Source organism: Uloborus diversus, chromosome 1 (assembly GCF_026930045.1).
Source record: "Uloborus diversus isolate 005 chromosome 1, Udiv.v.3.1, whole genome shotgun sequence".
NCBI classification, from domain to species: Eukaryota; Metazoa; Arthropoda; class Arachnida; order Araneae; family Uloboridae; genus Uloborus; species Uloborus diversus.
The window spans coordinates 161,051,120-161,068,747 of record NC_072731.1 but is presented as its reverse complement, the minus strand read 5'-3'; the positions used below and the strand labels follow the sequence as shown (position 1 = coordinate 161,068,747).

General features: G+C 33.1%; 1 protein-coding gene across 1 annotated transcript in view; it reads left to right on the top strand.

Moving 5' to 3' along the window:
• The window catches only part of LOC129222550 (uncharacterized), a 59,970-nt gene extending 43,081 nt beyond the window's left edge, over positions 1-16,889 (top strand). The window contains exons 6-9 of the mRNA XM_054857064.1: positions 5,423-5,501; positions 14,242-14,325; positions 15,994-16,107; positions 16,762-16,889. Of these exons, the coding sequence (XP_054713039.1) occupies positions 5,423-5,501; positions 14,242-14,325; positions 15,994-16,107; positions 16,762-16,872 (388 nt within the window). The 3' untranslated portion in view covers positions 16,873-16,889. The remainder of the gene's footprint in view (positions 1-5,422; positions 5,502-14,241; positions 14,326-15,993; positions 16,108-16,761) is intronic.
• Positions 16,890-17,628: the final 739 nt, after the last annotated feature.

Here is a 17,628-nt window from a genome sequence, read left to right as displayed (position 1 = left end):
AATTAAATACTTCTTAAAAAAGTTTTGCTTTGTCTGTCCCTAGAAATGCCCCCCCCCTCCCCCTCTTTCTTTGCTGAAGTATTATGTCATCAAATGTTCTTAAATTGTTGTTTTAATTGGAAAACTTCCTCAATTAAGAATATGTTTGCAAAAATATGAGCAACTTTCGTACCCCAGTCAATAAAGGCCAAAAATGACCAAATGTCGGAACAAATTAGGGACAAGCTGAATTTTTCTCAGGTGTAAGAACATAGAGAGGGGAGTATTTTCCCGAAAGTTCTCCCCCTTAAACTTTCCCCCCTAGCCCCCTTTAAGTTTAAAGTTATAGGTTTTTAAACAAACGCCTATGTACATGAAATACACCGCCAGCTCATTCATTTCCAGCCGAGGACTGCAGTTTTGTACTTATTAGCACTCATCAGCCCGGCCTAGGAAAGTGACTGAGCTGGAGATGGAAAACCTCTAAGGAAGCCAAAAGTGCCAAACAAACTGGTATCTAATATAGAATTAGCGCAGACCAGACGAATGACCAAAGCAATGGTTCGGTTCAACTCGAGGATTGAAGGCAAGGCATGGTATATTCAGTAAATTACCGACAAATAGCCAGGGCTAAAGCAGAAATACATGAAATACACCGCCAGCTCAGTCATTTCCAGCCAAGGACTGCAGTTTTGTGCTTATTAGCACGAAACTGCAGGTTTTCCATCAGGTTACTTTCCTATGCCGGGCTGTTGAGTTCTAATAAGCACGAAACTGCATTCCTTGGCTGGAAATGACTGAGCTGGCGTTGTATTTCATGTATTCTGCTTTAGCCCTGGCTATTGGGCGGTAATTTACTGAAAACGCCTATGTCTCCGTTAAAGATTATTCAAATTTTTTAAACTTAACATATTTTGAATCCTTATAACATGATAAATGAGAAATAACCTTTAAATGTTTTTTACAATTATACTTTTTTTGTAATTTGAGCAATTACCTCATTTTCTTCATTTTTCTTTTTTAAAGATGTAGTATTGGATGCTTTTCACGTTTGATATTTATAATTTGAAAAAGAAAAAAAAAACTGCAGCATAGTTTTTGGAGCAACTTTCAAGTTTTCCAAAGATTTTTTCATATATAGAATTATACAGTCAACTTTAAGCATAGAATGCGCGAGAGGAAGGCAAGCACCAACTTGCTGGTGCAATTTTCTTCTTACCCCAGTCAGTAAAATGTTTCTGTTGGTATAAATTAGGGACAGGCTGTATTTTTGTTGGAAATTAGTACCAAATGAGAGAAGTATTATCTCAAAATCCTCCCTTCCCCTTTGGGCCGGCCAACCAGCCCCCCCCCCCCTCTCAAGTTAGTTAAATAAATTGTCAAATTAAGAAACAGTTTTTATTTCAAATGTATTTTCTATTGGTTTTAGAAAACAAGGCCTAAATTTTATATAATGTTTCAAAACATTTGAAGAAAAGTAGTAGCACAGATTTTAACCTTTTGGTTAGAACAAATTTTTGGTTATACCTTTTGGGTAGTTCAGAATGCAGAGCAATGTGTACTTAAATGTGACTAATTTTCATTAGAAACTTTGCTTGTTTAAAACTTAAGATTCATACTGGCGAACATCAGAACTGGCCAAGTTTTCAGAAACTTTTTTTTAATTGACAATTAAGAGTGTTTCTGACACTGTAGAAAAAGGTTTTTTAGCAGGCATATCAATAAAATTATAAAATTCACACTTGCCTTGATTATAATTTATCTTAACGTTCCACATTATATTTTTTAGCTTTTGTGTTTAACGTAGGATGTTTGATCTGTTATGTTAGATAGCCACATAGCACCACTTATAGAGCAGTTGTGAATAACTATTGCAGCTATATTGTTTCTAATTATGGATAAAACATAACTGTAATCTTTGAAAGATATCCAGATCATTCAAGTTCTAAAAACGAAGAGGTAAGTAGAAGAGCCCCAAAGAAAAATTTATGTGCTTTTCATTTTGAGGGCATCACAGTATGCACGACCCGGAAAGGAAATTTTTTAGAAAATAGGAGAAAAAAAAAAAAAAAGACTACTGCAAACAATAGTCTTAGAGCTAGGCAAAAGAAGAATACCAGAATTGACTGCGGAAGATAATGCTGGTATACATATAGTAAATTTTACTATTCAGAAGTTTAAAGAATGCTCAAAAGTTGTCTTTGTTTGAGAATTTCAACTCTCTCTTATTCCAGAAAAGAAAGAAATGTATATTTTACAAGATTATAGGTGGCAAGGAACCAAGGTGCTACAACATTGGCCTTTTAATCCAGCAACATAGGAAAATTAAAAGTCTCTTGACTACTCCTGCAATCACTGGATGTGACAGAACATCATTCTTTTATGGTTTGGGAAAGATAAAACCATTGAAATGATAAAATCTTCAACGGAAACTCAACAGCAAGCATCAACATTTTTTTTTTTAATTTCAAAAGGCCAACTGCTAATTGAAGGAAGTATTTTACTCTTCAACTTTTCGAAATGAGCAGATATGAACTTGCATGAATACAAATATAAATACAAATGTGACGACCAGCAACAGGCTCTGGGCCCAGCTAGACTGGTCCTGGTCAATTTACAATCCCCAGTGAAGATCAATGGCCCTCTTAAAACTATCTACTCCCTTGCTCATTACCACCTCTTCCGGTAAACTGTTCCAAGGTTCCACTACCCTGCTAAAATAATAATTTTTCCGACCATCCATGTTAGCCTGAGATTTAAATAGCTTAAAACAATGACCCCTTGTCCTGTTTTCAGTGCTAAATGTCAGCCCCGTAACTCTTTCATTTTAATAAATTTAAACAACTGAATCATGTCCCCTCGGTCTCTTCTTTGCTCAAGACTGTACATTTTTAGCCTTCTAAGCCTGGAATCATAGTCTAAGTGAGAAAGTCCATTTATTAGCCTTGTAGCTCGCCTTTGAACCCTTTCCAATACATTAATGTCTTTCTTAAGATAAGGAGACCAAAACTGAACAGCGTACTCTAAATAAGGTCTTACCAAACTTCTATATAAGGGTAGAAGAACTTCTTTAGATTTATATGAAATAGATCTATTGATAAACCCAAGCATCTTATTGGCCTTGTTACTAGCAATGCTGCACTGTTGACTAAACTTTAAATCCTGACTTATTAAGACCCCCAGATCAGTAACTTTGTCTGCCTGACTAATGCCTGAACCTTATAAATAATAACTTGTACACTTATTTCCATGCCCTAAATGTAGCACTTGACATTTCCCAACATTAACAGCCATACCCCATTTATCAGCCCACTCCGTAATATGATCTAGATCCTCTTGCAGCTGTTTCGCTTGTTCTTCATTTTCTACAGTCCCCATAACTTTTACATCATCAGCAAAACAATTCATGTTCCCAGAAATGAAGCTCGTTACTAAAAGTTAATGAGCCTACCCAAAAAGTAAACCTTGCAATCAAATTTTGATTTGTCAAAGTTACATCCAACAACTAGGGCATGCCAACAACATGTATTACTAGTTTACCTGCAAGTCCGGAACTGACTTAGAAAACATTTACCTACAACTGAATGGGATAAAAGTTGGAGTCAATTTAGCGAAAACAGAAGGGGAAAAAAATCTCCTGCCATTGAACTTCTGTAAAAACTTTTGCACCAAATGAAATATTAAATTTGGTGTTGTGCTCTTGTAAAGCTGATTGTGGCAAACATTGTATATATAAGAGGGTGGGTTCAGGGTCATCCAGAGTCAAGACGGGTACCTCCCTTCATAAAACTTAAAATAAAAACTGATCTGATTCCATGTCGAGCCTTCCCAAAGGTCGGACCCCTAGTTTCCAACTAAGTTGACATGTCCTCTCATTGGCCTGGGTAGGTTTACGTTCCGCAGCGATGTGCGAGTACTGCGGCAGATATTTCTTGTCACGTCACATTTGTTATGGACTATGATGAAGAATTAATTCATGATGAATGAGTAATACTACTCTATAAATTACCTATTTTTATAGCTTTAAAGAATTTTATTGCTTCAAACTTCGTTGATGAAAAAAATAGAAAAAAAAATGATTAAACTAATTGGAGGTGAGTGCTGGGTTTGTGATGATAATACCACAGTGACGGTCGTACATTCTCTATTTCGTATCTGTTAGAGTTTGCATATTTCCAAAGAGTGATGTGTAAAATTACTGTTACAGAGGTTAAAAATAGTGCTTCTACTTCTGTTCAATTATTTTCAAAATAGAGGGTTTTCCTTTAAAATAAATATGTTTTCTAAAATGTCCTAATTATATTATTTTTAAAGAATAGAGATTTTCAAGAATAAAATGAGGCAAAGTTAATGAGTTTGAAATTAAAAGTGACTGAAACATAGTTATTATTAGAAATGCTTTCAAAACAAACATTTAAGTGCAACGAGGGAACGGGGGAGGGGGGGGGGTAAGGAGGTACGAAAAAAATTTTGATACATGCAAGTATTATATAGTTTGATTTTATTGTAAGTTAAAATATGTTTTACTACGTTTCTCCAACTATTTTGCGATATTATCAAAAATGTAGGCGCTGTTATCTAAAACCGATAGAAAATACACATTTTCAACAAAATCTTTTTGTAATTTAGTGATTTATTGAGCGAATACTATTTTTGCTGAAAAATTCAGGCTGAAGAATAGATTTTTAGGAATTAAATAGTTTAGTATTGATGCATTTCGAGTAACCAGTGTCCAAGATATGCTCATAATCAGAAACACGGGGAGGTGGACTTTTGAAATAATACTACTCTCATTGGTACTAATTACGAACAAAAAATCAGAATTTCCCTAACTTCTTCCGACAGAAACTTTTTATTGACCGGTGTAAGAAGAAAGCTTCTTGTGCTTTAGCAAGTTGGTGCTTGCCGCCTTGTCGCGCTCTCTATGCGTGAAGTTGACTGTATAATTCTATGTATGTATATATCTTTGGAAAGCTTAGAAACTGCTCTAAAAACTACGCTGCATATTCTTTTAAAAATAATGAGTATTAGATGTGGAATTGCCCCAAGATTACATAATTAAAAACAAAAAATGATGAAAAGTAACATAATTGCTCAAATTACAAAAAAAAGTATTTTTTGCATAAAAAATGTAAAGGTAATTTCTCATTTGCCATGTTATAAGAATTAAAAATATGGTAAGTTTAAAAGATTTGAATCATATTTAACAGAGATATAGCTGTTTGTTTGAAAACCTATTAATTTATATTTAAGGGGGGCTAGGGGGAAAACTCGAGAGAGAAGCGGGGACTTTTGGGAAAATACTCCCCTCCCTAAGTGCTAACACCTGACAAAAATTCAGCTTGTCCCTAATTTGTTCCGACATTTGGTCATTTTTGGCCTTTATTGACTGGGCTATCAGTGAAACGTTACATTTATAAATTTCTGCCTTAATAAAAAATAGATATGCAGTTTTATCCTCTTCATTTAGCGATGTATTTATGATGAATTTACTAAAAAAGTTAAACTGTGAAGAAACACTGGTAAGCCACATTTTAACTAATATTGGTTTTCAAAATAATTCTTTATTATAAAAATTACTATGGAAGAAAATTTAGTGATTGAATATTTGTTCAGAACTAAGGATCAAGACTTGGAAATTTTCCTGGTTACCTTCCGCGAGTGGAAACAAGGTCGTTATTCAATACTTCTTTATTTCTAATTGCCTTTTTTTTTTGTAAACCAGAAAAGTAACTATGCAACAAAACACCTTTTGCATTGCTGCTGAAACATAAAAATTATCACTTTAAATAAATGTTATCGCAACTAATTGATGACATTAGCACTTTATAACATTGATAAATTTAGGGAAAATGGCAAAGGGATGGAGAATGATTCTAATATTTTTAGTCTCTACGTCTTTTTGTGTAGTAGCCACATGGCAAGTGGCAACTGCTGATCTTGATCTTTATTCAGAAGCATAACTAGTCTGTAGTGAGTATAGAAGTGACAATAGGCGACTTTTCATGCAAGGCCTCATTATGACATCTCTTGATTGAAAAAAAAATTCTCATGGTTGTAAATTATACCTGAATTATAGCCAATATTTGCCAGTTGTCATATCATTCTCAGAGTAAAGTTTCAACAAACTTCAGCCAGTAAGAAATCTTTCCAGACTCATGATGCAAGAAAGACTGATAAGTTTGGATGACGATCAATTAAATGTGCAGTATTTACCGAGATAAATTTTGAAATTGTCGCAAATTTAGCGCAAAAGTTTGAAATTCTTTAACTGTTGCTCTTTTAAATTAAAAATGTTATTAATATTTTCCAGTAGTATTAAACATTATTTATTAAATGTTCAGACAAGAAAACATCAAGTAAGCACTTAAACTTTAATTGAATGTATAGTATAGCTGAAATACAAATACAAATGTGACGACCAGCAACAGGCTCTGGTCCCAGCTAGACTGGTCCTAGTCAATTCACAATCCCCAGTGAAGATCAATGGCCCTCTTAAACAGGGTTGGCAAGGTTTTGGACACTACGGTAAAAACCACGGTAAAAACCCTGGTTTTTACCGTCCTGTCCAAAACTCTTGTGTCCAAAACTGTCCAAAAGTGTCCAAAACTATGTCTTTAGAAAAATTGTATTTAGTGAAAAAACATTAAAAACAGAATAAAATGTATTAAAGTAATGCTTTAGATTGAACATTTATTCAATAAGAACATTCAACTTATTTGTGCAGCTGATTTTAATCTAGTAACATAGAAGTTGAATTCTTGAATACAATTTCAATTTGTATGTATGAGTCTATTTTATTTTTTATTTATTATTTTTTTCATATCAGTAACCAAATTTCCCTATGTTTATGCAAGTGTGCTAATGAAGGCATGATTGGCAAGGTTTTACCATCCTGTTCAAAATTTTTGTTTCTGAAAGTATCCAAAACTATTTTTTGAAAAACTATTTTGTGAGGAAATATCAAAAACAGAACAAAATGTGTCAAAACTATTTTTTGAACTTTTTAATACATTTATTCAATGTGGATATTCAAATATATATATATATATATATATATATATATATATATATATATATATATATATATATATATATATATATATATATATATATATATATATATATATTGTATATAACTTATTTATGAAGCTGATTTTAATCTAGTTACGTAGAAATTAAATTCTTCATTAAAAATTTCAATTTGTATGCAGAAGTTTTTTTTTCATTAACCAAATTTTTCGACATTTGTGCAAAAGAAAGTGTTCAAAATATAGTTCAATAATTGACTTAAATGCAATAAATTACAAATTTTTGTAGTTACAGAATGTATTATATTAAAAATATGAACTAAAAAAAGAATAGCAGAAGAGTTTTATAATTAAGTGTTTAATCATCAATTTCTTGTTCTTTAATCTATGATTAAAAAAATTTATTTTTATTAAAATATTATGTAAAAATTATTTGCAAAAACCATTAAAAAAAAATTGCTTTTTTTTTCACCTCAATATTTATTGCACATTTAATAACATTCCTTTGAGTTATAAAGGAACTTGAAATTAGTTGTCTTGGTAGTGTTGTGTATTTCTTTTCATAACTCTACCAACTGTTACATAAGGAAGATTTTATGTACTAGTTACTGACATTTCTTTAAGTAAAATATTTTTTAAATGAATATTTGGAGAATAATATTATCAAATACTCATTAATTAAACTTCATTAATATCTATATTTATGCATTACGAATATTGCATTAAAACCAATTGATTAGATTACACCCCTTTAGCTTTAGCATAGTTTTGGACAGTTTAAGACAGTTTCGGACACTCTTTTGGACAGTTTTTAGACAGTTTTGGACGGTAAAAACCACCTGTTCTGTCCTAAACCAGTTTTGGACAGTCCAAAACCCAACCCTGCTCTTAAAACTATCTACTCCCTTACGTGAAATACACCGCCAGCTCAGTCATTTCCAGCCGAGGACTGCAGTTTCGTGCTTATTAGCACTCAGTTGAGTGCTAATAAGCACGAAACTGCAGTCCTCGGCTGGAAATGACTGAGCTGGCGGTGTATTTCATGTAATTCTGCTTTAGCCCTGGCTACTGGGGCGGAAATTTACTGAATATATCTACTCCCTTGCTCATTACCACCTCTTCCGATAACTGTTCCAAGGTTCCACTACCCTGCTAAAATAATAATTTTTCCTTATATCCATATTAGCCTGAGATTTAAATAACTTAAAACAATGACCCCTTGTCCTGTTTTCAGTGCTAAACTTCAGCCCCATAACATCTTTCATTTTAATAAATTTAAACAACTGAATCATGTCCCCTCGGTCTCTTCTTTGCTCAAGACTGTACATTTTTAGCCTTCTAAGCCTGGAATCATAGTTTAAGTGAGAAAGTCCATTTATTAACCTTGTAGCTCGCCTTTGAACCCTTTCCAATACATTAATGTCTTTCTTAAGATAAAGAGACCAAAACTGAACAGCGTACTCTAAATAAGGTCTTACCAAACTTCTATATAAGGGCAGAAGAACTTCTTTAGATTTGTTTGAAATAGATCTATTGATAAACTCAAGCATCTTATTGGCTCTGTTACTAGCAATGCTGCACTGTTGACTAAACTTTAAATCCTGACTTATTAAGACCCCCAGATCAGTAACTTTGTCTGCCTGACTAATGCCTGAACCTTATAAATAATAACTTGTACACTTATTTCCATGCCCTAAATGTAGCACTTGACATTTCCCAACATTAACAGCCATACCCCATTTATCAGCCCACTCCGTAATATGATCTAGATCCTCTTGCAGCTGTTTCGCTTGTTCTTCATTTTCTACAGTCCCCATAACTTCGACATCATCAGCAAAACAATTCATGTTACTAGAAATATTTTTGTGATTATCGTTCATAAAAACAATGAACAAAGCAGGCCTTAACACTGATCCTTGAGGAGCCCCGCTTAAAACCTCACTCCAATTAGAATAATTTTCCCTCACAACTACCCTTTGTTTCCTTCCGATCAGCCAGTTTTTTACCCAAATGAAAGTTTTCCCTCCTATTCCTATATCAGCTAATTTGCTAAGTAAAGCAACATATGGTACCTTATCGAAAGCTTTTTGAAAATCAATGTAAACAACATCTACAGGCTTCTTATTGTTCAAAACCATGGTAACTTTGTCATAGAAATGTAATAAATTAGTTGCGCAAGATTTACCTGAAACCGTACTGAAAACTAGTCAATAGATTATTAGTTTCTAGAAAATTTACTAGCTTAATTTTCATCAATGTTTCAAAAATTTTGCAAACCACAGAAGTTAGACTCACAGGTCTATAATTTCCCGCACTCCCTTTAGACCCTTTCTTGAAGAGAGGTGTAATGTTAGCCAGCTTCCTGCCCTCTGGCACTGTCCCCGAGTTATAAGAAGCATTGAAAATATTTACAATTACATCTGCTAATTCCTCCGCACATTCAACTAAAATTTTTGGATAAATATTATCTGGCCCCGGAGCCTTAGTCTCTTTAATTTTTTTCAGATGAAGTAAAATGTCATCCCTGGAAAATAAAAAGTCCTCAAGCTGTACTATAGCTTGTGTCTTGGTGTCAACTGTTGAGAAACAGTTATCGTTACAAACACTCGAAAAAAAGTTATTAAGAACATTAGCAATATCACTATCGTCCTGAATTAAAATTCCGTGCTCATCAACCAGTGGCCCAATATGACTGTTTCAAATTTTCTTTGAATTAGCGCATGCAAAAAACTACTTGGGATTCCTGTTTATGTTATCTGCCAGTCTTTGTTCCAACTCGCTTTTCTGAATTCGTACCAAATACTTACATTTACGCCTTGCCTTACAATATTGGAGCCTATCTGCACTGTGACCAGTTTCTCTAAACCTATGAAAAGCAGCTTGCTTGTAATTTAGAGCATCTTTAGTTTCCCTGGAGAAGCACATTGGCCAAATTTTAGTGTTGACACCCTTTCTCCTAAAAGAAACATAATCCCCAACCGTTTTCGCTAGCTTTTCCTTAAACTCTGCCCACTGAAGATTCACATCGCTATTGTCCAATCCAGAAGAAAAAAACTGCTTTCAAACTCTGCCTAAGTGCCACAAAATCAGTATTTCTGAAATTGGGCACGAACCTAAAATTCTCTACTTTGTGCGTATCAAATTTAATCCCAAACCTAATACTGTTGTGGTCACTGTCTCCAATGTGTTCCCCTACACATAACCCCTGAAAAGAACCTTCCATATCACTGAAAACTAGTGTGTGTGGCGCGCATCCCGGGAAAACGGTAAGGCCTAGAAAGATGAAATTTGGTATACAAGTGTAGTTTTTGCTGAAGTTGTGCACCTCGGGCTTCGATTTTTGATATTTTAATTAGAAAAAAAGTTATTTAATGTTTTATGTGATTTTTAGCACTTTTTAGTACTTTTAACCTCATAGACCCCGAACCAATTGCGCCAGACAAATATTTTTTGTACTATAGGGTCGGAAATTTAATTTTAAATATGATGAATGAAAAAATTTTGAAAATAGAGCAATTTTTGTATTTTTTATAAATTTTTGAAAAAACCTTTATTTTGCATTTTTTTCTGGGTTTTATATTTTTCTAATATCATCCTGCGAGAAGTATCAAAGCCTCATTTCTAAAATTTAAGTTGGTAATAGAAAAAACATTTCGCCCTCTTCAAAAGAAAAAAGTTCTTAAAAATACGCAATAGTTTTTTTTTACAATTTTTTTAATGCTGAACACATTGTCTTTCCACGCATCAGTCGAAAAAAACGTTCTTCAATCTTCTATGGCTCTGACGTCACTACTTGGATTTCGATTCGATATTTTCGACGGAATCTTAATTGCAAACAAAATCTTTTTTTTTACTATATAGCTTACTTTTAATTTCATGACGTGATGACCATGTGTTTTTCCGGCAGCGCTTGCTTTTTTCTTTCCTTTTTTTTATTTTTATTTAGGGATTGCATTTATTTCTTTTTTCATTCTCCCCCCCCCCCCCCCAAGCTGGACATTTTGTTGTATCTATATTACGTTACATTTCATAGTTGTGCGCGTTTAAGTCACTAAAAACAGCGAGTTTTTTTTTCTTTGTCACTTACTTTACTTTGTTACTTTTGGTACACTACGGGGAATTTTGGAGATAACTTTTTTTTTGCTCTACTTAAATAAAAAAGCGGTTTTTTGAGTGATCTTTGTTTTTATTAAGAAATGAGCTGGGAGGTTAAAATAAATAGAGATGGATAAGAAATTTTAGAGATAGATCATAAAGGTAGATAGCCGCCGAAGGCGTCAATCTTGGCGTAAAAATGTGAATGGCACAAAAAAAGATAAGAGATGGACTGTTTAATACTGCTGCCAAATTTATTTAAACAGCTGCCAAAGGCAGCAAACTTGAATTAAAATGGTAAATGACAAGTTAGCCAAACAGCCGCCGTATAGGTGGCTGATTGCATAGAAAGGTGAATGGCGTAAGAAGACGAACCAGCTGGTTGCCGCAGGCGGCTAGTAGATAATAAATCATCATCACTTTCGGTAGCCCATGTCTCGGTAACTCCAATAATATCCAACCTCTCGTCTATAATTATGTTTTTCAATTCTTCCATCTTGTTCCTAATACTACGAGCATTTGTATAAAAAACCTTAAGTAAGCCCATCTTACCTTTATTTAATGCTGCGCGATTATTTGAATCCCAACTGTTAAAATCTTTTCTCTTACTAGCCGCCCTATTTCCGTTTCTACTAAAATCCCAATAGTTAGTACCAATTCGAATTCTGCTCCTTAAAGCATGCCCCCCATTCCAACTTAGTTTTTTGATTCTGAATCCTCTAAAACCAAACCACTAACCATTTTGACCCCCGTAGAGCTCAGATGCAGGCCATCCCTAGCAATCCAATCGCGTTTACATTTACTCCACACATCAATAAACCTGATACTACGCTTGACGCAAATTTCCTTGAGTACCAGGTTCATACACCTAGCCCGTTGGTTTAACCAACTCCTATGCACTCCATATCTGGGAAGCAAACGAACCACTTGGACATTTTCCGAACAGTTGGTTGCTTTGTCCAACAGGGAATCCCATTCCTTAGTAAACTCATTGTTGTTACTATGGCCTACATCGTTAGTTTCCACCCACAAAGTAACTACATCCTCTTTATTAAATACCTCCTTCTTTTCAGCAACCCTATTTACATCTCTTACCCGAGCCCCTGACAAACAACATCTAGCCACCTTACGTCTAACTCTGTCTATTGAATTTCCCATCTCACGCACCATTGAATCTCCCAAAATTATACCCTTTGTTTCCCAGTCTGTTGCCTCAGCAATAACTTTCCCCTTTACCTCTGGAATATTCCCACTATCTAACACACAGCTAATGCCCACCTCCTTTTTACTAACTTCCTCCTTTACCTCTGGAATATTCCCACTATCTAACACACAGCTGATGCCCACATCCTTTTTACTAACTTCCCCCTTTCCCTCTGGAGTGTTTACCCCATCTACACTCCTACAGCCTAATACTAACTCACCCTCCAAAGTAAGCATCCTAACTCTGATTTCTGAGAGTTCAACACAGTTAGTGCAAATGAAATCCTTCTCAGACTCATCCTTCCCCTTAAACAAGCAGAACATCTGGGGTCACATACATAGGTCACAAGAAATCCACTTGTCCCTTTTACCACTTTTAACCTCCTTCATTATGCATATAACCCCCATTCTAGCTCAAAATGATACACTTAAAAGGCAATACAAAAATGCAAAATAGAAGAAATAAAACTAATTATTAGAATTAGAAAGTATTGGAAGTAAAAGGTACAAAAATTACAAAATCCTAAGACAAGCAGTAAATTAAAATAAACAAGTTACACACTTAACAGAGCACTCAGGCTTAACAAATTTTCTCTGTGTGATACATAAGAGGTGTCATGCATTTATTTGTCCATAGGTGCTTGAAGCTCCAGTAATGCTTAAGTATTATTACATAAACTTATTAAGTATTATTACATAAGTTATGTACAAAATATTGGGTTGGAGGGAAAGTTCTGTCGTATTTTTAAAAAATATATATTTGAATTCAGCAACAGTTATTCTAAAACCAAGTATCCATCAACAAAAAGTACTGCTTTGTGAGACAGGAAAAGTCCGATGTACTACGAGTTGCTGAAACAGGGCAAAACTATCAACGCGGATCTGTACTGCAATCAGCTAGATAAATTGAATGCAGCATTCAAGAAAAAAAAGTCCAGCACTAATGTCCAGAATAGTGTTCCACCACAATAATGCTCGACCACATACTGCAATGGTGACACAACAAAAACTGAATGCATTAGAATGAGGATGGGAAGTCCTTAGTCAACCACTGTATTCACTTGACATTACACCATTTGATTCTTACCTGTTCAGATCTCTGCAAAATTATCTGATGAGGAAAAAATTCGAGTCCTTTGAAAATGTTTCTAAGGCAGTTGCTGACTATTTTAACTCTAAGGATGAGAACTTCTACAAAACTAGAATTCACAGGTTAGCTGAAATATGACAACAAGTTGTAACAAATAACGGAGCATATATAATTGATTAATATTTACCACATTTTTATAAATGAATTCAAATATTTCTTTTAAAATACGACAGAACTTTCCCTCCAACCTAACATATGAATGCTCTTTTTTCTTGAAGACTTAAAACCAAGGACGGATCATTTTTTTAATTCAATTTTGTAATAATTCCAATGGATTGTTTTGAAACTCACTCTCTCTAACATCTTTGAAGGTCACCTACAATTGCGTTTTTCGGAATTCAGTTATGAAAATTTACCGGACGAAAGTCACTGAGAACCCAATCTTGCCTACACATAAAATGTCTATAATTGCGTCTTTTAGGCTTACATTTTAAGAAATGCCCGGGGGAAGGCCTCCAAACTCTCCCTCTAAAAATCACTAAAGATCCCGATTCCATTCTTCAACATTATATCAAAGATGACCGAAACTTTCGTTCTAGGACCTCAATTTGGAAAAAAAATTAACTGGAAAAAATTTCTTCTAGGAAAAATTTCTTCTAATTTCTCAAAAATTTCTTCAATTTTTTCATTTTCTTCAAAAATTTCTTTTTTTAAGGAATTTCTTTCTAGGAAAAATTTCTTTCAAGGGCGATCGCCCCCATCGCCCCTCCCTTGAATCCATCCTTGCTTAAAATTCTAGCAAATGTTGATTTAGTCATATATTTATTTATTTATTTCATTTAGGCAATCTTACAAATACTTTTATCTTTGTTGAAGAATCCAGATGTTGACTCACTTGCTGTTGATTCCAAACCATCAGATTATCAGGTATAAATGATCTTATTTTCTTCCATTTCAGGGGAGAAACCAGTTTATACATAAACTGGTCATAAAATTTTTTATGACCCGTTTTATAGGGACTTTTTTTTGTCATAAAGTGTTAGTATGTTATGTAATAAAATATTAATAAAACTATTCAAAAATATGCTTTCCAAATTTTCACTGAAATATTCCCACTAGTTCCGATGCTATGAACAGAACAATTCTGTTCAAATGGTCTGCAGAAATTCTTTATTTCTGCAAATTTTCTGCGAATATCTTCTAACTAGAGATGTAAATTTGTAGAAATTCTGCAGATTTCTTCAAATTCAAAGTAAATGTACAATTTCCACAAATTTTGCTCATTCAGCTGAAAAGTTGTATTTTGTGCATCATTTACAGAAACTTCAGATTCATTTTGAATGAAGTCTGCAGAATTTGCAAAATTACATCTTTAGAGAAGATTTTTGTAGAAAATTTGCTGTGAAGCATAAATGACTGCCTGCACCTGCCTTATGGCCTTTAAGTGCCCTGGAAGACCAATCCGTAAATTATTGGCTATGTAAGGCAAAAACATTCCATTCAACATCTTTGTGTTGCCATCTATTAGCCATGTGCTGTTTTTCTGGGGAAAACACCACTTCAAAAGTGATGAAATACTTGGAATGAATCCGATGAGATACTTCTAAAGGCAATGTTTCATATTCGAACATCTGACCAATTACCTGTATTATAATGAAACTGATATTTGTCACCCTGACTAAAACTGCAGCATTCAAGACTTCACATAAATTTGCAGTTCAAATAAAAGACAATGAATGGCTAAAGAATGCTAAAGTGATTTTTTAACTTAAAAAAGTCTTCTACAAACATTGCAATTTTTGTTTACAAATCTGTTAATTTGTGAGCATTTAGATTTTTTTGATTATCTTGCAAATATTAGACTTGAGTGCAGAATATTAGACAGTGTTCACTCTGCATTAAAAAAATGTGTCCTGTTTTGCAATGATTTAATGATCATTGCATGATTTAAAGTTAGTAATAATCAAAGAGTATGAAGTAAGAAATAACAACGTTAAAAAGCACAAATTGCAGATTACTGCATACACGTGTTTCAGCGTTACAAGGAACGTCTTTCTTATAGATGAAAAGACATCCGACATGTTGGATGTCTTTTCATCCGACTGCTCATATCAGACTTATTAGACTGCCATAAGCTCATTTATTTTGCATTGAAAAAGGTGTTCCTTGTAACGCCAAAACACATGTCTGCAGTAATCTGTTATTTGTGCTTTTTGACGTTGCTATTTCTTACTTTACTTTTCAGCACAAAGGTATTTATTTATCTTAATCTAAGAGTGTCTCTCTGTGTGTGTGTTTAGTTGTTAGGAAACAAGTTTGATACAAGATAATATTTTTATTGGCTACTTAATGTCACATCCTCATTATTTTACATTTTATATGACATTCTTAATTACTTTGTTACAACTCCTGTTATGTTTGATTCTTTTGAAAGAAGGAATATCAAGAACTGATTTGACTTTTGCTCCAAATTTTTTTTTTCAATGCTCCCCCCCCCCTTCATAAAGTTATTATGTACATTACTTTTCATGCTGATGTTTTAAATGAATGTCTCATATATTTATGTTGTACATGTAAAATGTTAATATATTTCAGGTATTCAGTTGGACTTGTTTGGTTATTCAATCACACATGGAGACATTGTTACTTTCAAAAGACAAAGAAATAATTTTGTTGTTAAAAGAACTAAATAAATGCCTCATAGAAAAGGTGATTTTTAAAATTTTATGTATAACATTAGAAACCTACTTGTAAAATTTTTTGTTCATACGTTTTTAAAAAATTTTTGGATGTGAGCTTTTTTGAATGTAGAGGAATTTTGTTACTTTTTATGATTTTTGATACCCACATGATTTATATCCTAACAGATGTTTTTTTTTTTAAATAAAAAATTCATTTGTATGGAAAGATCTACAGTTTCTTCAATCACATTACCAATTTTATCATGCTGTAGCATTGACTGAGTTGTGTAGCACTCAAACAAAGGATGAGTCAATGAGATTTGAAATCTGTTAAGTTGGGGTAGCTTTAGTCAAGTTATTACTGTATAACCGAACCTTGCAACTTTCTAGATTTTTTAAATATTTTTTAAATTTCATTCCGGTTGTGATTAAAGATCAATCAATCATGATTGATTAAACAAATTGAAACACTGTCCTGATGTAGAAAAATAGTAATAATAGTAACTTTCTTTTTTCTCTCAGCAATATTTAGAACTTTTTTAATAGGAAGCTGGTATTTCTTTTTGCTTGAAAACAAAAGTATTAAAATATTGACTAATTTTGAACTTGAAACATTGATCAATGTAGATTAATTTTTATGAATTTGTACCTAAGGTTTGTTTGTTTTTTCTTTTTCTTATAGATGGAAGAATATGAAGATTTTGAAAGAATTAGAAATTTTCTACTTTTGAGTAAAAACAGCTTTCCAAAAGATAATGCTAGAAAAAAATATACTATAGAAAATTTAGAATAAAAATATTTACACATTCTGTTTATTTCGCATTTCTTTCAACTCATTATTTTTTAAAGAATCATTTGCTGAAGCTCTAAATTGTTGGTCTATGGCAATGCATGCATTCTCAAGTGTCTGATTAGCACAAGAGCAAATGGTAAGGGGCCCCTGAAAACCATCCCACAACTTACGCATAAAATAATTTAAAGAATCAAAATTATTTATTTTTAGCATTGAAAGCAAAAAAAAAAGTGGTATTTAATAGCCTATAAATAATCATCTTTTGAAAATAATTATAAATTTTTACCAAAGCAAAAATCTTATTTGAGAGGGAACACTTAGAAAAAAATGTTATTTATGATGTGAAAAGTGTTCACTCGAACAATCCATTTATTAAAATACTTTATGCTTTTGTTTCTCTGAAATGTATCACATTAGTCATGTTTTTTAATGAAAAGGTTCTACTAATAATTTCAGCTATGTCGTATAAAAACTATTCATCACAGAATGTTAATAAATTTTTGAGTTGAAGTATGAGATGATGACATTGGAAATGTTTCATAAATTTAACTAATTAAAAGTTTTCTAGAATAGTAACTTTTTTAATATTATCCTATATTTTCCCTGTTTGAGCCTTTTCTATATTCGGGCCTCCTCCATGTGTGGGCTATGATGTATCTAAACTGCTCCACTTGTTGTGCCCTCGGATAGAGGAATAATATAAATAGTAATGGGAGATTAATATACATAGATAATGCGTTAATTTTTATATTTGTA